At 42.2% G+C, this 26,412-nt stretch overlaps 1 protein-coding gene across 8 annotated transcripts in view; it reads left to right on the top strand.

The window, feature by feature from the left end:
* Positions 1 to 26,412, top strand: part of ARHGAP26 (Rho GTPase activating protein 26) — a 470,178-nt gene that overhangs the window by 363,525 nt on the left and 80,241 nt on the right. For all 8 annotated transcript variants that reach the window (XR_004036031.3, XM_030841061.3, XM_060296385.2 and 5 more), the window contains one exon: positions 20,233 to 20,371. Coding sequence is in view for 7 of the 8 variants with exons in the window: in XM_030841061.3 (XP_030696921.1) it covers positions 20,233 to 20,371 (139 nt within the window). In the remaining variant the exon portion in view is untranslated. The remainder of the gene's footprint in view (positions 1 to 20,232; positions 20,372 to 26,412) is intronic.

Genomic DNA, 26,412 nt, shown 5'->3' on the forward strand with positions numbered 1-26,412 from the left:
AAATGAAATATGAAATGCATGGCCAGGCCTGCAAGTATATGGGCAGGAACTGGTGAAAATACTCATCTGATTTGGTGGATTATAAATTATGTTCCTCTATGCTGTGTATCTGGTGAGGTACATATTAAAAGAGTATTACAGTGCTTCATTATATGTTCTTCTTCATTAGTCTCTGCGAGAGAGTGAGATGATTCACAGCGAGATTTATGTTCCTGTGGAAGCCAGTGCAGGAGTGTCAGTGGAAACATTCCTAGGATGAAGGCTGCAGCAGAGTGTATGTCTCCAGTCCTGAGGGAGCTAGTGTACCACCACGATAGAGGTTTTTAACCTGGGATCCATGATGGGCCAATGTTATATGCAAGACCTGTGTACGTACATGATTCTGGGAAGAAAGTCGTTAATATTCATCAGGTTTGCCTTTCTGGTGAAAACAACTTAGAATAAGGCAGTTTGACTCCTTTTCAAATGTCGTTTCAGGCCTGATCTGGTATAAAGTTAGCAGATGCTGCCTTAGCCTCCTTTGGAAACCTGTGATGTTCACCTCACAGGAACCCAAAGCATACATGGCCACGCCCTGAGAGCCCCTGGCTTTCTGGAGACAATGCTTTGGAGGAATTTCCTGCCAAGGGAATTTAACATTATCCATCAACAGAGCATGTTTTTGTCCTCAGGTGAATAGTGTTATCTTCCTTTAAAATCCACAATATGAAGATCTTAGTTAACAGTATTTAATGAGCGTTCCCTTAGGCTTGGCTGTAATTTTCTAGAGATATAAATGCACACACAAATGTCGTAAGTGACTACTTCTCTAACTTTCTTGTCAGAAGTTGGACGAAATCCTGAAACCTCACTTGAAGAAATGCTTTCCAACAGCATCATTTCATCCTGTCCCCCAACAAGCGTTTGATAGCAAATGCCCCCTTTCTTGAACAAGCCCTAATACAGGTCTTAACTGTATGTCTCCCACAGTTAGTGGTATAATACTCTCTCTCGTGTTGTTAAGAACATTTTACATGAGATGTGTACTTTGTGCCTTGGAATAAAATTGGGAGGGACCAAGGAATAAGTAGAAGACAGCACAGATGGAGGGTATAGAAACCCAGGCATGTAGCCTTTGGAGCCACTCAGAGAGAGAGAGAGAGAGAGAGAGAACTGTAAGATGTCTGTTTCAGTTGTCTGTTTCAGTTATCTGTTGCTTCATAACAGATCATCTACAAACCTAGTGACGTAAAACAGCAATGACTTGTTTTGCTCACACATCTGTGGACCAGAAATCTGGGGAGGGCTCATGTGTGTTCCAAGCTGCAGTGGTTTTACTGCAACTGGTGGATCCAAGATGACCTTACTCCACATGTCTGGGACCTTGGTACTAGCTGTTGGCTAGGACACCTTGGCCCTCCTCCACATGCCCTCTCTCTCCATGAGATCTCTCATCATTTAGTAGTCTAGGCCAAACTCAAGAGGGCAAACACAGAAGCTGCAAGATCTCTGAAATCCTAGGCCTAGAATAGACAAAGTGTCACTTCAGCTACATTCTGTTGGTCAAAGCAAGTCACAACTCCAGCCAGATTGAAGGGGCAGGAAATAGACCCCACCTCTGGATGGGAGGAGGAGTGTGCATGCACAGGCGTGGGAGGAATTGTGGGCTGCCGTTTTCGCAGATGATCTCCAAGAATGCCTCACTCCCCATCACTGGAAGGTTTGCATGTAGTTCCCACTGGACAGGCTTTCCTTTCTTATTGGTGGCTGCAACTGCTCAGCGTTTCTTTTTTTTTTTTTTTTTTAAACATGTGAACATATCCCCCCCCCTTTTCTTATTGGAGTATAATTGCTTTACAATGTTTTGTTAGTTTCTGCTGTACAAGCGAAGTGAATCAGCTATATGTATACATATATCCCCTCCTTCTTGGACGTCCCTCCCAGCCTCCCCCGCAATCCCACCCATGTAGGTCATCACAGAGCATCAAGCTGAGCTCCCTGCACTATACAGCAGGTTCCCACTAGCTATCTCTTTTACACATGGTAGTATATTTATGTCAAACCTAATCTCCCAATTCATCCCACCCTCCCCTTCCCCCCTGTGTCCACACGTCCATTCTCTATGTCTGTGTTTCTATTCCTGCCCTGCAAATAGGTTCATCTGTACCATTGTTCTAGATTCCACATATATGCATTAATATATGATATTTGCTTTTCTCTTTCTGACTTACTTCACTTTGTATGACAGACTCTAGGTCCATCCACAAATGACCCAATTTCATTGCTTTTGATGGCTGAATAATATTACATTGTATGTATGTACCACATCTTCTTTATCCATTCATCTGTTGATGGACATTCAGGTTGCTTCCATGTCCTGGCTATTGTAAATAGTGCTGCAGTGAATATTGGGGTACATGTGTCTTTTTGAATTATGGTTTTCTCAGGGTAAAGGCCCAGTAGTAGGATTACTGAGTCATATGGTAGTTCTGTTGTTAGTTTTTTAAGGAACCTCCATACTGTTCTCCATAGTGGCAGTATCAATTTACATTCCCACCAACAGTGCAAGAGGGTTCCCTTTTCTCCACACCTTCTCCAGCATTTATTGTTTGTAGATTTTTTGATGATGACCACTCTGACCAGTGTGAGATGATATGTCATTGTAGTTTTGATTTGCATTTCTCTGATAGTGATGTTGAGCATCTTTTCATGTGCCTCTTGGCCATCTGAGTGTCTTCTTTGGAGAAATGTCTATTTAGGTCTTCTGCCCATTTTTGGATTGGGTTGTGTGATTTTTTTTGATATTGAGCTTGCATGAGCTGCTTGTAAATTTTGGAGATTAATCCTTTGTCAGTTGCTTTGTTTGCAAATATTTTCTTCCATTCTCAGGGTTGTCTTTTTGCCTTGTTTATGGTTTCCTTTGCTGTGCAAAAGCTTTTAAGTTTAATTAGGTCCCATTTGTTTATTTTTGGTTTTATTTCCATTTCTCTAGGAGGTGGATCCAAAAAGATATTGCTGTGATTTATGTCAAAGAGTGTTTTCCCTGTGTTTTCCTCTAAGAGTTTTATAGTGTCCGGTCTTACATTTAGGTCTTAAATCCATTTTGAGTTGACTTTCGTGTATGGTGTTAGGTAATGTTCTAATTTCATTCTTTTACACGTAGCTGTCCAGTTTTCCCAGCACCACTTATTGAAGAGACTGTCTTTTTTCCATTATATATTCTTGCCTGCTTCATCATAGATTACTTGACCATAGGTGTGTGGGTTTATCTCTGGGCTTTCTATCCTGTTCCATTGATCTATTTTTCTGTTTTTGTGCCAGTACCATATTGTCTTGCTTACTGTAGCATTGTAGTATAGTCTGAAGTCAGGGAGTCTGATTCCTCCAGCTCCATTTTTTTTTTCTCAAGATAGCTTTCACTATTCGGGGTCTTTTGTGTCTCCATACACATTTTAAGATTTTTTTGTTCTAGTTCTGTGAAAAATGCCACTGGTAATTTGATAGGGATTGCATTGAATCTGTAGATCGCTTTGGGTAATATAGTCATTTTCACAATATTGATTCTTCCAATCCATGAACATGGTATATCTCTCCATCTGTTTGTGTCTTCTTCAACACAGACAGGTCTTTTACCTCCTTAGGTAGATTTATTTCTAGGTATTTTATTCTTTTTGTTACAGTCGTAAATGGGATCGTTTCTTTAATTTCTCTTTCTGATCTTTCGTTTTCAGTGTATTGGAATGCAAGAGATTTCTGTGCATTAATTTTGTATCCTGCAACTTAACCAAATTCATTGATTAGCTCTAGTAGTTTTCTGGTGGCATCTTTAGGATTTTCTATGTATAGCATCATGTCATCTGCAAACAGTGACGGTTATACTTCTTCTTTTCCAATTTGTATTTCTTTTATTTCTTTTTCTTCTCTGACTGCTGTGGCTAGGACTTTCAAAACTATGTTGAATAATAGTGGTGAGAGTGGACATCCTTGTCTTGTTCCTCATCTTAGAGGAAATGCTTACAGTTTTTCACCATTGAGAATGATGTATGCTGTGGGTTTGTCGTATATGGCCTTTATTATGTTGAGGTAGGTTCCCTCTTTGCCCACTTTCTGGAGAGTTTTTATCATAAATGGGTATTGAATTTTGTCAAAAGCTTTTTCTGCATCTATTTAGATGATCATATGGTTTTTCTCCTTCAACTTGTTAATATGGTTAATCACATTGATTGATTTGCATATATTGAAGAATCCTTGCATGCCTGGGATAAATCCCACTTGACCATGGTGTATGATCCTTTTAACGTGTTGTTGGATTCTGTTTGCTGGTATTTTGTTGAGCATTTTTGTATCTATATTCATCAGTGATATTGGTCTGTAATTTTCTTTTTTTGTGATATCTTTGTCTGGTTTTGGTATCAGGGTGATGGTGCCCTTATAGAACGAGTTTGGGAGTGTTCCTCCCTCTGCAATTTTTTGGAAGATTTTGAGAAGGATGGATGTCAGCTCTTCTCTAAATGTTTGATAGAATTCTCCTGTGAAGCCATTTGGTCCTGGACTTTTGTTTGTTGGAAGATTTTAAATTACAGTTTCAATTTCATTACTTGTGATTGGTCTGTTTATATTTTCTGAATCTTCTTGGTTCTGTCAATGGTCTTCTGTTTCTCCTCAGAACTGCCATTTTTTACATAACCAGGGGGCATGCAACATTTGGTGGTAGTGACAAGTTCAGTCCTCACATACCCTTTGTAAGCCTCAGTATGGAGAGCTAACTCATCAGTGTCTAAAACTGGGAAAACGTCTTTGGTTTTAAAATTGACATTTAGAAGAGAGTGAGTTTTTTCCTGGTGAGAAAATTCAGTTTCTCTTTCCTCATAAAACATCTTTTTTGAAGAGAAGCAAAAAGGCTTCTGTGTTTTAACTGGCTAAATCATATGGCCTTTCCTCTCCGCCCCTCCCCTTTCTTCTCCTCCCCCTCCTCCCTCTCCCTCATTGTTTACTAAGGATTAACACTATACATTCAGACAAAGGGTTAAAAATGAAGATAACTCCTGAACTGCTTTATGTTGTCCCTGGCACATCCACACACCCTCAAGACAGCACCTGTTTAGAAGCGAGAAGAGCCTGAACCAAGATGGCAGAGTAGAAGGACATGCTCTCACTCCCTCTAGGGAGAACACCAGAGTCACAACTAACTGCTGAACAATCATCGACAGGAAGACACTAGAACTCACCAAAAAAGAAACCCCACATCCAAAGACAAAGGAGAAGCCACAAAGAAACAGTAGGAGGGGCGCAATCACAATAAAATCAAATCCTATACCTGCTGGGTGGGTGACTCTCAAACTGGAGAACACTTATACCACAGAAGGCCACCCACTGGAGTGAAGGTTCTGAGCCCCACATCAGGCTTCCCAACCTGGGGGTCTGGCAACGGGAAGAGGAATTCCTAGAGAATCAGAGTTTGAAGGCTAGCGGGATTTGATTACAGGACTCTGACAGGACTGGGGGAAACAGTGACTCCACTCTTGGAGGGCACACACAAAGTAGTGTGTGCATTGGGACCCAGGGGAAGGAGCAGTGACCCCAAGGGAGACTGAACCAGACCTACATGCTAGTGTTGGAGGGTCTCCTGCAGAGGCAGTGGGTGGCTGTGGCTCACTCTGAGGACAAGGATACTGGCAACAGAAGTTCTGGGAAGTACTCCTTGGAGTGAGCCCTCCCAGAGTCCACCATTAGCCCCACCAAAGAGCCTGCACGCTCCAGTGTTGGGTCGTCTCAGGCCAAACAACTGACAGGGAGGGAACCCAGCCCCACCCATCAGCAGTCAAGGGGATTAGAGTTTTACTGAGCTCTGCCCACCAGAGCAACAGCCAGCTCTACCCACCACCAGTCCCACTCATCAGGAAACTTGCACAAATCTCTTAGACAGCCTCATCCACCAGAGGGCAGACAGCAGAAGCAAGAAGAACTACAGTCCTGCAGCCTGTGGAACAAAAAACACATTCACAAAAAGACAGACAAGGTGAAAATGCAGAGGGCTATGTACCAGATGAACAAGATAAAACCCCAGAAAAACAACTAAATGAAGTGGAGATAGGCAACCTTACAGAAAAAGAATTCAGAATAATGATAGTGAAGGTGATCCAGGACCTCGGAAAAAGAATGGAGGCGAAGATAGAGAAGATGCAACAAATGTTTAACAAAGACCTAGAAGAATTAAAGAACAAACAAAGAGAGATGAACAATACAATAACTGAAATGAAAACTACACTAGAAGGAATCAACAGCAGAATAACCGAGGCAGAAAAACAGATAAGTGACCTGGAAGACAGAATGGTGGAATTTACTGCTGTGGAACAGAATAAAGAAAAAAAAATGAAAAGAAATGAAGACAGCCAAAGAGACCTCTGGGACAACATTAAACACAGACACATTCGCATTTTAGGGGTCCCAGAAGCAGAAGAGAGAGAGAAATGACCTGAGAAAATATTTGAAGAGATTATAGTCAAAAACTTCCCTAACATGGGAAAGGAAATAGCCACCCTAGTCCAGGAAGCGCAGAGAAGAAGATATAACAATTATAAATATATATGCACCCAACATAGGAGCACCTCAATACATAAGGCAATACATAAGGCAACTCCTAACAGCTACAAAAGAGGAAACCAACAGTAACACAATAATAGTGGGGGACTTTAACACCTCACTTACACCAATGAACAGATCATCCAAAATGAAAATAATTATGGAAACACAAGCTTTAAATGACATAACAGACCAGATAGATTTAATTGATATTTATAGGACATTCCATCCAAAAACAGCAGATTACACTTTCTTCTCAAGTGTGCATGCAACATTATCCAGGATAGATGACATCTTGGGTCACAAATCAAGCCCCAGTAAATTTAAGAAAATTAAAATCATATCAAGCATCTTTTCTGACCACAACACTATAAGAGTAGATATCAATTACAGGAAAAACCCTGGAAAAAATAGAAACACATAGAGGCTAAACAATATGTTACTAAATAACCAAGAGATCACTGAAGAAATCAAAGAGGAAATCAAAAAATACCTAGAGACAAATGACAATGAAAACACAATGATCCAAAATCTATGGGATACAGCAAAAGCAGTTCTAAGAGGGAAGTTTATAGCTATACAAGCCTATCTCAAGAAACAAGAAAAATCTCAAATAAACAATCTAATAGTACACCTAAAGGAACTAGAGGAAGAAGAATGAACAAAACCCAAAGTTAGCAGAAGGAAAGAAATCATAAAGATCAGAGCAGAAATAAATGAAATAAAAACAAAGAAAACAATAGCAAGGATCAATAAAACTAAAAGCTTGTTCTTCGAGGAGATAAACAAAATTGATAAACCATTAGCCAGACTCATCAAGAAAAAGAGGGAGAGGACTCAAATCAATAAAATTAGAAATGAAAAAGGAGAAGTTACAACAGACACCGCAGAAATACAAAGCATCCTAAGAGACTACTACAAGCAACTCTATGCCAATAAAATGGACAACTTGGAAGAAATGGACAAATTCTTAGAAAGGTATAACCTTCCAAGACTGAACCAGGAAGAAATAGAAAATATGAACAGACCAATCACAAGTAATGAAATTGAAACTGTGGTTAAAAATTTCCAACAAACAACTGTCCAGGAGCAGATGGCTTCACAGGTGAATTCTATCAAACATTTAGCAAAGAGCTAACTCCCATCCTTCTCAAACTCTTCTGAAAAGTTGCAGAGGAAGGAACACTCCCAAGCTAATTCTATGAGACCACCATCACCCTGATACCAAAACCAGACAAAGATCCTACAAAAATGAAAATTACAGACCAATATCACTGATGAATATAGATGCAAAAATCCTCAACAAAATACTAGCAAGCAGAATCCAACAACACATGAAAAGGATCACACACCATGATCAAGTGGGATTTATCCCAGGGATGCAAGGATTCTTCAATATACGCAAGTCAATCAATGTGATACACCATATTAACAAATTGAAGAATAAAAACCATATGATCATCTCAATAGATGCAGAAAAAGCTTTTGACAAAATTCAACACCCATTTATGATAAAAACTCTCCAGAAAGTAGGCATAGAGGGAACCTACCTCAACATAATAAAGGCCATATAAGACAAACCCACAGCAAACATCATTCTCAATGGTGAAAAACTGAAAGGATTTGCTCTAAGATCAGGAACAAGACAAGGATGTCCACTCTCACCACTATTATTCAACATAGTCTTGTAAGTCCTAGCCACAGCAATCAGAGAAGAAAAAGAAATAAAAGGAATACAAATTGGAAAAGAAGAAGTAAAGCTGTCACTGTTTGCAGATGACATGATACTATGCATAGAGAATCCTGAAGATGCCACCAGAAAACTACTAGAGCTAATCAATGAATTTGGTTAAGTTGCAGGATGCAAAATTAATGCACAGAAATCTCTTGCATTCCTATATACTAATGATGAAAAATCTGAAAGAGAAATTAAGGAAACACTCCCGTTTACCATTCAACAAAAAGAATAAAATACCTGGGAATAAACCTACCTAGGGAGACAAAAGACCTGTATGCAGAAAACTACAAGACACTGATGAAAGAAATTAAAGATGATACCAGCAAATGGAGAGACATACCATGTTCTTGGATTGGAAGAATCAGTAATGTGAAAATGACTATACTACCCATAGCAATCTACAGATTCAATGTAATCCCTATCAAATTACCAATGGCATTTTTTACAGAACTAGAACAAAAAAACTTAAAATGTGTATGGAGACACAAAAACCCTGAATAGCCAAAGCAGTCTTGAGGGAAAAAAGCAGAGCTGGAGGAATCAGACTCCCTGACTTCAGACTATACTACAAAGCTACAATAATCAAGACAATATGGTATTGGCACAAAAACAGAAATATATATGGAACAAGATAGGAAGCCCAGAGATAAACCCACGCACCTATGGTCAGCTAATCTATGACAAAGGAGGCATGAATATACAATGGAGAAGGGACAGTCTCTTCAATAAGTGGTGCTGGGAAAACTGGACAGCTACGTGTAAAAGAATTAAAGTAGAACACTCCCTAACAGCATACACAAAAATAAACTCAAAATGGATTCGAGACCTAAATGTAAGACCAGACACTATAAAACTCTTAGAGGATAACATAGGAAGAGCACTCTTTGATACAAATCACAGCAAGATATTTTTTGATTCACCTCCTAGAGTAATGGAAATAAAAGCAAAAATAAACAAATGGGACCTAATGAAACTTCAAAGCTTTTGCACAGCAAAGGAAACCGTAAACAAGACGAAAAGACAACCTTCTGAATGGGAGAAAATATTTGTAAATGAATCAATGGACAAAGGACTAATCTCACCAATATATAAACAGCTCATGCTGCTCACTATTAAAAAAACAAACAACCCAATCCAAAAATGGGCAGAAGACCTAAATAGACATTTCTCCACAGAAGACATACAGTTGGCCAAGAAGCACATGAAAAGCTGCTCAACATCACTAATTATTAGAGAAATGCAAGTCAAAACTACAATGAGGTATCACCTCACACCAATTAGAATGGGCATCATTAGCAAATCTACAAACAACAAATGCTGGAGAGGGTGTGGAGAAAAGTGAACCCTCTTGCACTGTTGGTGGGAATGTAAATTGGTACAGCCACTATGGAGAACAGTATGGAGGTTCCTCAAAGAACTAAAAATAGAATTACCATATGACCCAGCAGTCCCACTACTTGGCATATACACAGAGAAAACCATAATTCAAAAAGACACATGCACCCCAGTGTTCATTGAAGCAGTATTTACAATAGCCAGGTCATAGAAGCAACCTAAATGCCTATCGACAGATGAATGGATAAAGAAGATGTGGTACATATATACAATGGAATATTACTCAGCCATAAAAATGAACGAAGTTGGATCATTTGTAGAGACGTGGATGCATCTAGAGACTGTCATACAGAGTGAAGTAAGTCAGAAAGGGAAAAACAAATATCGTATATTAACGCATATATGTGGAACCTAGAAAAATGGTACAGCTGCAGCGGTTTGCAGGGCAGAAATTGAGACACAGATGTAGAGAACAAACCTATGGACACCAAGGGGGGAAGCAGCGCGGGGGGGGGGGCGGTGGCGTGATGAATTGGGCGATTGAGATTGACATGTATATACTGATGTGTATAAAATTGATGACTAATGAGAACCTGCTGTATAAGAAAATAAATAAAAGAAAATTCAAAAATTCAAAAAAAGGAGACAGAAGCTTGTTTACAAAAAGAAGAAAAAAGAGAGCACCTGTTTGTCTAGAAACATCCCCTGCTGATCATCTCTTGTCACAGAGATCCCACCTGTCTCTTGTTCATGGGAGCCTTAGTGATGTGTTTCTCAAAGACATTCAATTTGGTCAAATTAAGTACGCTAACCACATACTTACCCTGTTGTGATGCTTCAGAAACTTGGTCCTTCACCTCCTGCACAGCCCTGGGTAGGGGAGCAATGTTTGGACCAATTTGTACAAAATATATGTCCCAACGTAAGTGAAGGCAGAGAGGAAAAAGCCAGAAGATAAGGATTATGCATGGGGGCTCCTGATGATTCTTCTTTTTCCATGTTGGTAATACAGACTGATTTATTTACTCAGTTGAAGGTAATGGGTCTTTTTAATGTACATAGTCCAGCAGTACTAAAACTAATGATAGTAATAGTTAACTTTTACTTACAGCTTATTGTCCCCAAGGCATTGTGCTAAGCAGCCTTTTATTCATCATATCATTTATTTTTCACAGCAACACTGTGAGGTCAGTATTTTTAGCTCTATTTTACAAATTTTGAACCTAAAGTCCAGAGAGTTGAAAAAACAGCTTGTTAGGAGAAGAACTAGGGTTGAACTTAGGACTCCTTTCATAACCCAAGCTATTAAATCTATTCTTGTTAATCTCTAATGACTGCATTTATTGAGCACCTACTCTTGACCTGAGATAAATGAGACAGGACCGTGTTTTCCAAGGCCCTCCTGTTTTCTCAGGATATAACTAACCATAATATAGTGTGCTAAGTGGCATCCAGTAAGATGAATAAAGTGTGTGGTCCCACTGAGGAGAAATAATTTAATTCTGCTTGTACCTGGCTCTGACAGATTAAATAGACAATTTCTAGGCAGAGCAAGAATGGAGATGGGGGGACAGCCTTCCAGAGGAACATTAATCAGTTAATCAACGTCAATCAGCTCGTGTGTATTAAAACGAAATGGTTGTGAAAGAACTTTGGGTTATGTTAGCAAGTGGTCAGAGATGATGCCAGAGATTGGACTGAGCCTCTCTGTCAAGGGTCTTGAAAGCTATGGGAAAAGGTTGGCATTTACTTCTGAAAAATGGGAGCTCTCAGGGGATTCCAAGTAGAGAGGGAAAATGATTGTATCAGCACTTGAGAAGGACATCCCTGGAAGGTGAACCAGGTTGTTCTCTGGTTGCTGATATCAGAATCACTCACTAAATAAAAACAAAGTCTTGCCCAGAGACTGTAACCTTTGACCTACAGCCTTTACTTATTACAGGGTAGAGTAGGATCCTAATGGCTTTTATTTGGGTCTTTTTGCCAGACTTCCTAAAGGGAAATAGTAGCTCATGGCATCATTTCCCATCAACAGCTCCATACCCTGGACTCGACTTGGATTCTCTGAAAGCTAAAGAACAGACTTCAGAGTCTGGCTCTTTTTATCTGTAGTCAGATTTCAGAGTTAAAAGTTCAGAGGGCAAAGACTTTGGCTCTTTCTCTGTTTGCTTTAGGGTAATAATTTTTTTTATGTAAATTTATTTATTCATTTATTTATTTTTGGCTGTGTTGGGTCTTCGTTTCTGTGCGAGGGCTTTCTCTAGTTGCGGCGAGCGGGGGCCGCTCTTCATCGTGGTGCGCAGGCCTCTCACTGTCACGGCCTCTCTTGCTGCGGAGCACAGGCTCCAGACGCGCAGAGCTCAGTATTTGTGGCTCACGGGCCCAGTTGCTCCGTGGCACGTGGGATCTTCCCAGACCAGGGCTCGAACCCGTGTCCCCTGCATTGGCAGGCAGACTCTCAACCACTGCGCCACCAGGGAAGCTCAGGGTAATAATTATTTTAAGTTACCATTTCTGTATGCACAGAATCTTTACCCAGCTCACACCTTGTCACCCTGAGCCTTAAAACATCAATTAGCCGAATACTTGGGGTTATAGTGGAAGTTATCAATATTTATATGCATCTAGTTAAGATTTCAAAATACTGAACGCTGTCATTGTTCAAGATACCGAAAAGCCCAGAAATTCTGCAATTTCTTATAAGGTTTTCCTTTTATTTCTCTTTTTAAAGGTTAGCTTGCCAATGACTTTGAAAAATTTAAATGTCTAGGAAAAACAATCCTGTCAAGAATCAAACTGCCACCTTTTCATAGATTTGGTTAAACATGAAATCTCAGATTATGTGTATGTCTTAACATCTTCCTGTTAAGTTCCAACCTGTAATAGTAGGATTGTTTTGAACAGTCCACGATGTTTCTTTTGGCTGTGACATTCAAAAGGGTTTCTGCACATGAAGCAGGACCTGGGTGTGCACATGTGCCCATGCACCATGTGCTTTTATCAGTATTGCTCCTTTGAATGACTATTGAAGTTTTACAAAATAAGTTATCATGATTCTTTTTCCAGTCCATCAGTAGGCTTTGGAAGAGGTAGGAGTGGTGATCTTTGAGTTGTTAATTCTTAGAAATGCCCAAAGATCAGTGCCCCCCTTTTTTTTTTTGCCCCTTTTTAATACATGTTAACTTTTAATCTTATATGTCAAGGAGAAGAGTGAGCAACCATGGATGTCCTTGCTTAACAGCTAGTGTAAGCAGCGAGTCCTAAGCAAACTTGCGTTCCTGTTAACATGGTAGTATCTTCCAAGGTTGTCTTGATTTGAGTTGATTTGGGCCCACCAAACTGCCTTGATCTGCTTTTACCAAGATGTTGGCGGCTTTGGAATCCATTGTATCAGTGTTGGGGTTTGTACACAAAATGTGCATCAATTAATAGAATGCAATTGATTTGAACAGTTTGTGGCAACTGACAAAGTGTTGGGCAGTTGTATTTCATTTCCTTGTTATTTCAATCGGCTGTTGATATGCAAAATTGATGATGGTGATGGTGATGATAATGATGATGATGATGAAGAATGCCTGCACACTTTACTCTTGTGCCTCGTGACCATGGCTTTTTTCATCTGTTCGTTGATTTATTGTTGTTGTTGTTACCTTTCCTTACATTGGTTTCTGAGTATATTCTTTTTGGTCCTGTCCATGTTAGGTTTAGAAATAAGCTAGATTTACTTATATGCTCGGCTGGAATGCTTCTGTCACAGGCTTTTCTTCTATTTGCTGTGTCAAGTGCCATGCAGACAGTTCTTCGTTAGTGTCATAAGGTTGTGGATCTGAACATCTGTATTCTGCAGCACCCCCACCCCCAGCCAATAAAGCCCCAGATAAACCAATCATTGTTTGAGCTCCTTTAATGGTTCTCAAATAAGGGTGGAGTTTTGTTATGTTTTAATCCATTCCTCTCTGTCAGCAAAGAAAACAGGAAATAGAATCTTTCTGGAGATAAGGAAAATCACAGCATCCCATGGATTACCCAGGTTGACTGTATATACTGCCAGTTACTAAATGGAATTGTTTCCTTTTGAGGGACTTTTAATAAAACTACTCCAGCTACTTTCCGAATTGTTGTTCCCTGGGCCAAAATGCTGATATCAACAGGACATCGGACTTCCAACTCTCCTTAAAAAAACACCTCTCTGTGTCTGTAGCCTCTGAATTTGGCTTCTTAACTGGTATATTAAATGAGCCCTGCTAAGACTTGCCTGGCTTTCCAGCAGAAAGGTGCTGGGTTTATGGCTTCTCGTGCCCTGAGCAGTCCTGTTCTACAGCCTGTGGATAGAAAGAGTGGGCACTGTGTGAGCCATGCTCCGTAGGCCTACTCCTCCACCTCCAAAGCAGATACTCCTCAGACTCACCAAGCCCATAACTTGTTATTATTTTTTGTTACTTGAAACCCTGATACATTTATGTTTTAGGAAAATGCTTAGTCTCTTCTCTTATAGAAGCCTTTCTCTTTTGCCTTGTAATCCTAGGCCTCTGTCATTGATTTATTGTCTCAGAGCTACAGACCAGGAACTCTTCATCATGACCTAATTTTCCTCCCATAAAAATCACAGCACGTAATAAAGAGTATACCACACACGTTACGGGAAGGCTTCTAATCCTTGTAAATTGCAGGAGCATGTTACAGGTGGGATTGGAAAAGGTATAAAAATGTGTATGTGACATGGCTAAGAATAAATTCCACAAGTGTCAATGGTCTCCAATGTCAAGATGGGCCCGAGGGGGGCCAGTGAAATTTGAATTTTGTAGACAATGCAACGGGAAAAGAACAGCAAATTCTAATGTTGTAAGCAGTTGAGATCGATGTTATACAAAGAGCAGTAATTAAATTTGCACTTATAAATTAAATCTTCATGTCCTGACTGTAGATAATTCATTGTTGAGTCTCCAGTTATTTCCCTTCTTATACTTTTTTATTAATGCAATCATGTCTTTTGAACACTGAGTGTCAAACAGTGTTAGGTGCTTCAGGCCTCACCTCAGTCCCGGGAGTTTTTACAGATGTGACAGCTAAAGGTCAGAGTTATATAACTTGCTCAAAGTCACAGAGCTAGTGAGTGACTAAAATCAGATCCATCAGACTCCAGAACTTATGATCTTTGCATTTCGTCCTCTGTCTCTCAAATTACTGACACGTATAAAGGCCACAGGTGGTTAAGACCCAGACAGTCCAGCTAAGCTGTCTTAAGTCCCAGTCCAGCTGTACTCATTTATGTGACCTTGAACAAATCTGTTAGTCTCAATGAGTCTCAGTTTCCTCACCTACAAGATGACAAGAATAATAGTAGAGTAAAATCCTGAGATAATCCATGTGAATAACAGCATGATAAACACTCAGTAAACTTTGGATATTTTTATTGTCACTTATACCACCACTACCTCCAGCCCACTCTGTCAGGTTCTGTGCTCAGCATTTAATATGCATTAGCTTTTCAGTATCCCTGCAAGACAGGTGTTAGATCCCCATTTACACAAGGGAAACAGTCTCAGAGGGGTTAAGGCTCTTGCCCGAGTTGAACCCAAGTCTGTATAGCTCCAACACCTATTTGCTTTATACCCATATAATGACTGTAAATTCCTTTCCTATATATATATATATAAATATATATATATTTATATATATATACTTTTTTTGGATGGTGTTTAGGTTTATTTTTTAATTTTTATTGGCGTATAGTTGATTTACAATGTTGTGTTAGTTTCTGCTGTACAGCAAAGTGAATCAGTTATACATATATTAGATTCTTTTCCCATATAGGTCATTACAGAGTATTGAGCAGAGTTCCCTGTGCTATAAGGTAGGTTCTTATTAGTTATCTATTTTATATATAGTAGTGTGTCTATGTCAGTCCCAATCTCCCAATTTATCCCTCCCTCCCTTTCCCCCTTGGTAACCATAGGCTTGTTTTCTACATCTGTGACTCTGTTTCTGTTTTATAAATAAGTCCATTTGTACCTTTTTTTTCAGATTCCACATATAGGTGACATCCGTGACATGGCAGTGATGCCAATGTCTCTGACGGTGAAGTCAGTGTAGCTGTAGGTCCTGCCCACTGAGCAGCTGGATCAGGACTCAGCCCAGTTCTATGTGACAGCCTCTGCCAAGTCACCCCTGACCACTCTGCCACACAGCTTAGGGAGAAACAGCAGCTTGGTATTTACAGGTCTGCTAATTCCACTTATAGGAAGCTTGAAATTGGGGACACTTGGGAGCGTTATCCAGAATCTTTTTTTTTTTTTTTTTTTGCGCGGTACGCAGGCCTCTCACTGTTGTGGCCTCTCCCGTTGCGGAGCACAGGCTCCGGACGCGCAGGCTCAGCGGCCATGGCTCACGGGCCCAGCCGGTCCACGGCATGTGGGATCTTCCCGGACTGGGGCACGAACCCCTGTCCCCTGCATCGGCAGGCGGACTCTCAACCACTGCGCCACCAGGGAAGCCCCAGAATCATATTTTTATTTTATTTTACAATCTTACTCCCTGGTAGCTTCCAGAAGGCTTATAGCCTTCCTTGTAACTTTTATTTCTAAGGCATTCCTGACTAAGTCAGAATTCGTTTGTAAGTTTGAACAGAATTAATGGGGCACTTGGGGCACAGAATAAATCCCCCCCTTTTGTGTTAAGTTGGAAAGCCTCTGTGAAATGAGATTATTCCAGACACATGGTAGAGCTCCATAAATCCATTGCACAGAGATTACATGAGCTCATGCTTCCATCGTTCAGCAGAGGCGTTTGTACAGTGACTCTTCTCAACAGAACGAAGGAAACTTCATGGGATTCTCTTGAAGTCATCCCTTCCAAACAAAATAGGATTGGAACAACCAGCAAAACTATGAAGCATTTGGATTCTCATCAGAATTCAACTCAAGCTTTTTTCACAGACACATCTTTTGGCCTGGCTGAGAAGGTGGCCAGGCAGTGAGCAGCCTTTTAACAACTTGCATGTATTCAGGTTTCAGAGTTAAAGGAACAAAAGTAATTTGGGGAATGATTGCCCAGACTCCTTAGTGAAGGTCTGTGTCTTCTGTTCTGACTTGGTCTGATTTGTAGAGGTGCCCTTGTGCCTGGGAAAACCATGTGTAATCATAGTGGTGACAGTCCCGTGTCTGGCACTCCACATTTCGCAGCAGGCCTCACTTGCACATTAGTGCATTTGATCTCAAGAATAGCCCTTCGGAGTTCTTCAAAAGCCTGGACCTGGCTCACACTGAGACCCAGAGAGCTGGCCTTCAGGACTGTAGCTCTGGCCCATGGTGAAAGTCTCCATCTCCTAGAACTGATTCTAGTATGCTCCAGTAGCTTTCCTTTTAGAGAAAACAGCCCATGAGCAGAATGTAATTCTCATGTGTTCCTGTGTCTCCTCCCGTTTGCCCATGTATAAACACTGTTTTGAAAGCAATTTTCCACGCATCTGTCTAAATCCATGGTCCTTCCTCACGACTCACTCTTCTTTGTTTCTCCAGCATCTACTACAATTTTTAGGAAGAAGAAATGCTCACGTTTCTGGTGACAGTTGAAGTGAAAATGCATGTGCATTATCTTTCTTCACATTGTGGTTGAGTGAGGATCTCATTCTCAGTAGCTCTTTAGGAAAAGAGACAAACTGACACAACATTGTAAAGAAACTATACTCCAATAAAAAGTATTAAAAAAATAAGAGAAAAGAAATGAAAAAGGAAAAATAAAAGGAAAAGAAAAAATTTGGAGGCCAGACATAAGGAGGTGGGGACCTGTCAGTGTGTCTGAATTCATTCCCAGATGTTTTTTAGCTCGGATTGCCGAACATGCTGTACTTAAGGCCAGAGGCAGAAGGGTGCTAAGGGATATCATTATTTGTTGAAATCTGTACTTGTGGGTTTGGGCACTGGCTTCTGTAGTGTAGATTAGCTGGAGAAGACAAGCTGAATGCTGAGGACCGCTGCAGAGGTGGGGAGTGGAGATGTTAGAAACTACAGCCCTAGGGTCCCATCCCAGCCCCTCTCCTGCTAAGCCGTGTGGCATTAGGAAATCTCTCCTTGTGGAATGGTCATCCTGCTTAGTACCTTTGACTTAGAGATAAGTCATGTAAAGTACCTTGCACAGTGGCTGGCAGGGGCAAACACTCCTATCTAGGAGCAAGTGCCAGTGGTAATGGTGCACGGGGTGTCACTTAGGAGCAGCCCTGGCTCAGCATTGTTGGAGGACAGAACAAAGCGGGAGAGAGCTTCTGAGAAGCTTAGTGGTCCTTGAGCTCAACAACAACCATAATTTCTCTTTTCTTCCCTTGAAGATGCTCAGAAGGAGCCTGGTGACATGTGTAACACTGGTACTTATTTTTAGGGGTTCCAACTCCTCTGGAAGCCAAAAGGTTTTGTTTTGTTTTGTTTTGTTTTTGTTGTACGCGGGCCTCTCACTGTTGTGGCCTCTCCCGTTGTGGAGCACAGGCTCTGGACGTGCAGGCTCAGCGGTCATGGCTCACGGTCCCAGCCGCTCCGCGGCATGTGGGATCCTTCTGGACCGGGGCACGAACCCGTGTCCCCTGCATCGGCAGGCAGACTCTCAACCACTACACCACCTGGGAAGCCCAGCCAGGAGGTTTTTGTTGTTTTTGTTTTAGGTCCCCTTCTCTCCTTACATCCTCTCCCCAGTTGAACTCAGCTATGTAGTGATTCAATTTATTTTGTTGAAAATTCAGTCCCCTAGGGAAAATATGATAATGCTGTTTTCAGACAGCTGCGTTTGGGAGCAAGACTGACTGAACCAGCTGGCTGGCATCATTGGAGCCCAAGGACCTGCCAACTCATGGAGAGCAGCTGTTTTGGCTGAAATTCTTATCATTCTTATGACTTTGCTTCCTATGTCTCAGCTTCTGAGTTCTGCTTTTAAATGCACACACAAAGGAGAGAAAGCCATGAGAAAGACTCTGATGTGTCTAGGGCCACCCATAGGTGAGGGGAGTGGAGGTGCCACCACTGTGCTCTCATTACTCGTGATTGTTGGGAAAGAGAAAATCCAGAAGGAGGCCAGCTCCAGAGAGTAAGAGATGATAATGAGTGGATCAATGAATATTGATATCTTAATACAGTGGGTGTGTTATACAACCAGGAAGAATCAGGTGTAAAGATTTTCTTCATGAAGGGGGAAATGTTACAATATAATGTTAGAGAAAACGTATAGGATACAAAACTGTATAAAGAATAGAATTCCAATTATGGAGAAGCGTGCTTTAACATTAAATGAGATAACTCATACAAAGCACTTGACATGGTAGATGCTCAGTAAATCACAGCTACTAGATGCAAATTCTCTAACCACAGGAGACATGTTGGCCTCAAGCACTTTTGTACCCAGAGTGCCTGGTATAAAGGAGATGCTGAAAAGATCTTTCTAGATTGAATGAATTAGTGTTGTTGTTATTATATGCATTTTAAAAGGAACTGAGAAAATCTAGGGACATAGGTTTCTATGTTATCATCTGTAAGTGTATCTGTAATTGTGGCAGCTTAACCTCTCTGCCTCAGTCCTTCATTATAAATGGTGAGGACAGTACTTGAAGTTCAAAGTCACTCAGAACTGAGTGAGCTACATGGAAAATACACGCAGTGACTGGTCCCTAGGGAGCTGACCTTGCGTGGCAGTGACTGTAATCATGGTAAGCGCCATGTAAGTGGTAGCTATTATAATAATTCTGTCGTACTTGGATCTGTAGGAAAAAAGATGAGCATTGTCATGATTTTTATGTAATTTTCTTCTCAGTTTTTACCGTAGACTTTTTTTTGCAATGAAAGCTTAAAAGAAAAAACCTCATATGAAAATAAAACTCAAATGCTAACAGTGGTTACCTCTAAATAGTGGAATTGGGAGAATTTTTCTATTTTCTTCTTGACGCTTTTCTACATTTTCCAAACTGTTTGTAGTATGTATGTTACTTCTATCATCAAGATTTGGGGGAAACAACCTTTTTTCCCTCTTTTAAATAAGAAAAAGAATGCTCAGCATCAAAGATAACACAGAGCTGCTGAACTAGATGCTCCCTCTGGGGATGACTGAGGACTAGAAGGTGCTGCCCTGTTCTGGGCTTCTTTGGGGGGATGTTATTTAAATGCACGTTTCACAGCCTCAGAAAGTTGTGAAGCAGTTGTTAAGAACTGGGAAACAGAACCAATGAGGAAAGCAAAGTAGTTTTAGTTCATCCGTTCTGGACAAAGGTGGTCAAAAAACTTTAAGCCCTCTTCGCAGACAATGGCTTACATTTAGCACAGCAGCTTTCCATTGGCTCCGGAGAGAGAACAACAAAAGGCAGATCTGTGGAAATGATAGCAGAAGGGGTGAGAAGTGGAAGTGAATGGTTCCCGAACCTTGGGATGCGCTTCCAAAGGAGGATGTTTCGTGCCAATTCCTAGAGATGTTTAAAATAGAGTCCTGAGCAAATCCTGGTGGTCTTTTTCAGTCTTTTTCTTGCTGATTCTTAGACTCCATCAGGCTTTTCGGTCGTACTTGTCTGGACCTGTGCTGTCTCCCCAGTTCACAGTAGCGTGTAACCTTTTTATGAAACTATTTTGCAGATATTTAACACCGTGCCTGACGCGCCCCTCACCAATGCCCAGCTGCACCTGTCTCGGAAGAAGAGCAGTGACTCCAAGCCCCCATCCTGCAGCGAGAGGCCCCTGACGCTCTTCCACACCATGCAGTCAACAGAGAAACGTGAGTGCCACTACTCAGGGCCAGCGTGGTCCCCGGGGGACATCCAGGCCTCCTCCCAGCTGCCCGGGGTGCTCACCTCCAGCCTCTCTGTGTGCGTTGCTGCCTTTTGTGTCCTTGAGGACACTGTATCGGCCATTGTACCCTCCCGGGTTCCGTGGCTGAGTAACCTCGACAGGACAGGAAGCAGGGGTGCTGAGGATGAAAGGGAGGGCCACGCCGCCCAGGATCCTCTTTCCCAGTCCCCTGTGGGCAGACAGCTGAGCCCCTTTTCCTCCAGCTGCACGATCAGATCTAAGCTCAGGCGTCGCTTATTCGGCCCGTCTTTTGTTAGCGGCTCCCCTAGAACCAGTTTCCCTTCCTTTTCTCGGGTTGTAACTCGGTGCTTATTTGTGCGAGTCACACGCCCCACTGCAGTGGGGCTCTCTCTGCACAGGGGCCTTGTTTGGCTTGCTCATCCTTCCCCGCCACCTCTCCTGGGCCTGACACACAGTGGCTGCTTGGTAAATGTGTGGAATTAATTCACGGGTTAATAGGAGAGCATTGCCCTCCTTGCTCCAAGTAGCAGAGTGTTCTCACCACAGCTGTATCGAATCTTGTTTTCACCTGTGCATTTCTGAGTTCTTTGCAGCAGTTGGGTTACTGGGCCCTCAAATCTCCAGTCTGGTTTCAGCCTTTGTAATGAGGAAGTCCAGGGGTGGAGGGTGGGAGTCGAGGGTCCCAGCTGCGCCCGAAGGCAGGCAGCCCTGGGTCCCTGTGCCGGTGACAGCATTCAGGCAAGCCTCCTACCTTCTCTCAGCCTCAGTTTACTTGTCTGTAAAGTAGGGGTAATAGGGCCTACCTCACAGGGAAATGGTGCGGATTCAATGAACTCATGCAGCTAGGCAGCTGGCAGAGGCCTAGACGTGGCAAGGGCCATCGATGGAGAGCTGCTGCTACTATTATTAGTTCCTGTTTAATCACACGCAGACACCGGGGAGTATAAAAACGTGACCTCGTCTGTAAGGAGCTCACATTTGAGTAAAGGAAGTAGACAGGTGAATAGGTAATGGTAAGTCGGCAGGATAACTGCTCTCAGGTGTGTGCATTCAGGGAGCCAGGAGAACGTGGTGGTTGAAAGCACTCATGGGCACCGGGCGCCTGGGTGAGAGTCCTCCTTGGCTGCTCTCTGGCTGTGTGACGTGGGCCAGTTATCTGCCATTGCATGGCCTCAGTCTCCTCTTCCGGAAAACAGGGATAACAGTTTCCTTATAGGCTTGTTGTGAGGAATAAAGCACTTCAGATGGTTCTCAGTAAATGCTGGGAGGTGTGGCGGTGCTATTATTATTATATACTTATTATATTTTTTATGTATTTATATGTTTATTTTTATATATTTATATAAATATGATATTTATTGTATATATATAATATTTATAATATTCTCTATGAGTTACAGTAAAGGCGCAAATCAGAAAAATGACCCACTTTGCTTTGAAGAGAAAAGAGACTCCATATCTGGATTTGTGTCTCTATCTTTGTTACAGAAAATGTTTTTTATCCCTTTGTCATTCAGAAGTAATGGCCTCCCTTATCATTACTCCTGAACACAAATCTTCCCCACCCTCGGAGGATCACTGCTTTTAAAGAGGTCGTCATATCCCATAATATGGCTGCACGTTGGTGCAACCGCTGAGGTTGTTTCAGATATGTTGCTTTTATGAGTAAAGCCACTGTAATCATCCTCATAGCTAAATCTGTTCATATTCATGATGATTTCCTTATGATCAATTCCTGGAAGAATTTCTAGGTCAGCAGATATGCACAGTTTTAGGGCTTTGACCCATACTGGGATTGGCTTCCCATCGAACAATAGCCTGTGTTCCCCTTAAGTATCTGGCTGGGGTCGTTCTTGCTGTGGTCTGTAACAAAGAACACTTGGAACAGGCCTGGCCTCACCCACATCTGCCACAAACACAGCATCGAGCTGTGGGGTGAGATGCTTCTCATGTTTCCACGACAGCCACAGTCACCTAAGGTTTTGTACTAAGCAATGTCCAGTGCAGATCAGGACAGATCAGACGATATTGGTAAATTCCTCTAAGACCTGAAATAGTGCCGAGTTTATGGTTAGATGGAAACAGAGGCAGCTCTGGATCAGGTCTTAAAGCATATTCTGGGAGCATGTAAGAAAGAAGATGGCGATTAGGAGAAAATCAATTAGATCCTTGCCCAAGATTAATTTTATCACACGAGGCAGCAGGTGAAAGTTAAGGATGTGTGAAAGCAGACGTGCCTAAGCTGCAGATCAAACCGTCCCTGTCTGCACACAGGGGACAGGAGGATGGGAGACGGGAAGACAGTGAAGCACTACATCTTCCCTCTGAACACGAGGAGACGCTCCCTGGAAATGGGGCTGGAATCTCCACATGCGCAGATATTTGTGGGGTGCTCAACTTTCCTCCCTTTCTCTGCAGAAACATTTTCATTGGAAGGCACGTAGGGGTGCGTGTATACATATACTTTTTAGAATTGATTTTAGAAACCCTTATTTTCCTGGGAAATTAGAGTAATGTCCAGGCTGGCCTGGAAAGGCACCATAGGAGCAGGAGCTGGAAGGTTCTGCCAGCTCTCGCCCCTCCTAGGTTGCGGTGCAGCCACTCGCCACCGTTAGATGAGCAGGTCACAGTGTACTGTTTTCACACACGAACCCTCCCCTGTGGTCTATGGACAAAGATAGAAGACTATCAAAGCACTTCACTGAGTTTACTCTTTGGAGTTAAAATGCTGGGGAAGACTGCAGGTAATTTGTGGGGGGAAAAAATGCTGTATTTCCGTACAGTGATGTTTTTCAGATTAAGGCCTCTTTCCATACCTAGCTCAGTACTTCCCAAACTTGAATCATTTACATAGGCCGTCATTCACTCTTTGGGCTACAAAAACATAACTTTTGCACTGTTGTTTGTTTAATATATTTATATAAATCAATTTGAAAGCAGCTCACTTCTTTACACGGCCTCATCCTACTCAGTAAAATTTCTACAACGTGAATTTTATTGTCTTACTGTATTACTCTCTAATATACATTAAAATAAATATGAAACTGTTCAGCTAAAAAATGTTCATCCACATTTGACCTTAAAATTGTTGTGTGTCCACCTGTGGAATACGTACCACAGTTTGGAGTCTACAGAGCTTGCTCTAAATTTCTGACTGGCTCAGATCCTTCTTCTTAACCTAAACACACAAACTCAAGATTCCTTTGTCTGCTCAACTGGAACTGGGTTCAGATGTTGTCCATTAGCTGTTTATATCACTGTGGACACTCGCCATTCATCTGTCGATTTCATGTCGTGCACTCTGGGTTCGTTGTGACACCTCTCCAGGTTTCACATGACCTTACCTTTCTTCAGATTCTTGCCGTAGAGTAGATATCGTGTTACAGGGATCGCACCTGTGAGAACACACACAAACACGTACACCTACACGATATCTCCATGTACCTCTCTTCTACCTTCAGACTTCGTATGATACTCTCAGAACCTCATTTCCTGTTATGTCTGTGTGCCTACTCCCTTTTGAGTTCAGTTATGTTTTTCCTCCTCATTGGCATACTTGCAGTTTAATAGTTGTTCTGTGACCCATGGGTCAGCCCTCTCTTCAGCCCCTAGTTGGCATGCTTGATGAGCCCAGAACTCCCAGAGTAGTTCCCTTGGGTGCTTCCCACCAGCATACGTTTCGCCTTCACCTCGCTGCAGTGCCCCTGCCCTGTGCAGAAGTTGGAGCCCATTCTTATCTCTTAGAAGTGAATCTGTGCCAACGGTCTGGCCTCAGATTGTCATGGAAGTATCTGGCATGTTAGTTGATGCTCACTGATGTGTGTTTTATTTTCCAGAAGGAGTTTTTCATTCCGTGTGGGTAGACCAGTTGTGTGCCCAGGCACCTCTGTAAGACTCGTCCACTTTAATCTGAGAGTGGTAGTGGAGTCTTCTCCAGATGGCTTTTTCCTTTTCCCAGTGTTATCTCATCTCATCCTTATAATTGGTAATCACCCCATGAGGTAGGTCCTCATCATCCACATTTTACAAACAAGTAAACCAGGGCTCGAAGGGTTAAGCAGCCACACAGCTGGCGAACGGCAGAGAAGGGATTTGTACCCAAGTCATGCCCCTTCCCCATGCCATGTTGCCACTTCTTGAGCTGCCAAAGTAAAAACCTTGCTAGACTGAGTTAAGGAAGCAATAAAAACCATCTGTCCCAGAGTCCAGCGTTGCCACGGAGGCAGTTGAACCATATTGAATGGGTTCCTCAATACGTGTGGTGGCAAGCAGCAGCCACACGATGACCCCCCCCCCATGTCACCCCAGCTCTGCAGCAAGCAGTGTGCATTCAGCAGTCACTTAATATGCTGGGCCAAGGCAGTCACTCTCGTTTGTGATCACTTTAGAACAGATGGAAGGAGGTTTTTCAACTGTGCTGCCAGATGAATGGTAGCAAAGGAGATTACTGTTTAATCTCCAAGTTAACACGCAGATACATCATGCAGCAGAGATTGGACTGGTATGTCTAGGTGAAAGCTATACTTTTTCCAGGCAACTGCAGAAGGTAGAGCCAGAGGATTAGAGGGAACCAAGCACCCAGGTCTTGTACTTTTTAAGATTTCTTCCAAAAGGTTGCAGGGTGACACGCATCACTTATTTTGTCCCGAATTTTTAGTACTTAACACAGGCATACCCCTTTTTATTGCACCTTGCTTTATTGCACTTCGCAGATACTGCGCTTTCCACAAATTGAAGGTTTGTGGCAACACTGCGATGTCAGATGATGGTTAGCTTTTTTTGGCAATAAAGGTTTTTGTAATTAAAGTGTGTATATTGTTGTTTTAGACGTAGTGCTATTACATACTTAATAGACAACAGTGTAGGGTGAACATAACTTTTATATGCGCTGGGAAACCCAAAAACTCATGTGACTTGCCTTATTGCAATATTTGCTTTATTGCAGTGGTCTGGAACCAAACCCAAAATATCTCCGAAGTATACCTGTCCCAAGGTGTTAAAATATGTTTCTTGGAAGTGTGGTTCTTAGACTTGGGTGTGCATTAGAATCATGTAAGGAGCTTGTTGAAAGATACAGATGCCTGGTCTCCTCCCCAGTACATTCTGAATCAGGTCATGCCTGGAGCTCAGGCCTCTGTAATTTTAAAAGCACCCTGGTGATGCTGATGCCAGCTAAAGTTAGAGAAGCACTAGCTTGGGGGAGGGAGGGATTGTCAAGGTTGCTTGTCTTCTGTCATTAGCGGAGTGTCTCTTAGACTCTCTGTTGGGGTTTGGGGCAGGCTGGTGGTGGTTGGAAGCTGGGGCTCTGTAGTTTCAATGCTTTTTTTCAATGCCATCTCTATCACCCACCATCTCTGAGACCTAGAGTCCATTACTTTTTTTAATCTTTTTTTTTTTTTTTTTTTTTTTTTTTTTGGGTACGCGAGCCTCTCACTGTTGTGGCCTCTCCCGCTGTGGAGCACAGGCTCCGGACGTGCAGGCTCAGCGGCCATGGCTCACGGGCCCAGCCGCTCCGCGGCATGTGGGATATTCCCAGACCGGGGCACGAACCCGTGTCCCCTGCATCGGCAGGCGGACTCTCAACCACTGCGCCACCAGGGAAGCCTGAGTCCATTACTTTTCATTTCTGAACCTCCATTTGTTCATCTGTAAAATCAATCACTAATAATAGCTTCCTTGGAGGGGAATTACCGTGATTAAGTGAGCCAGTGCATGTAAAGTACTTGACAGTGGGCCTAGAGCATACTCAGCACCTAATAAATGTTAGCTCAGATTACGATGATTATCATCAGGCTATAGTCTTACTTTATGTTTGACTAAGAAAATATTCCCCCCCTGGAGCCTGCAGAGTCCAAAGGAGAGGCCCCTATGTGAGGGTAATGCGAAGTCTCCCTGGCCCCAGAGGGAGTCCATTTGATGCTGGAGTGCCAGCACTTCAGCAGCCTGGGATGAGTTGTGCAGCCTTGGTGGGGTGGGAATGGATTCTTAGGCTTTATTTTACATGGA

This window comes from Globicephala melas, chromosome 3 (assembly GCF_963455315.2).
Source record: "Globicephala melas chromosome 3, mGloMel1.2, whole genome shotgun sequence".
In the NCBI taxonomy this organism is placed as follows: domain Eukaryota; kingdom Metazoa; phylum Chordata; class Mammalia; order Artiodactyla; family Delphinidae; genus Globicephala; species Globicephala melas.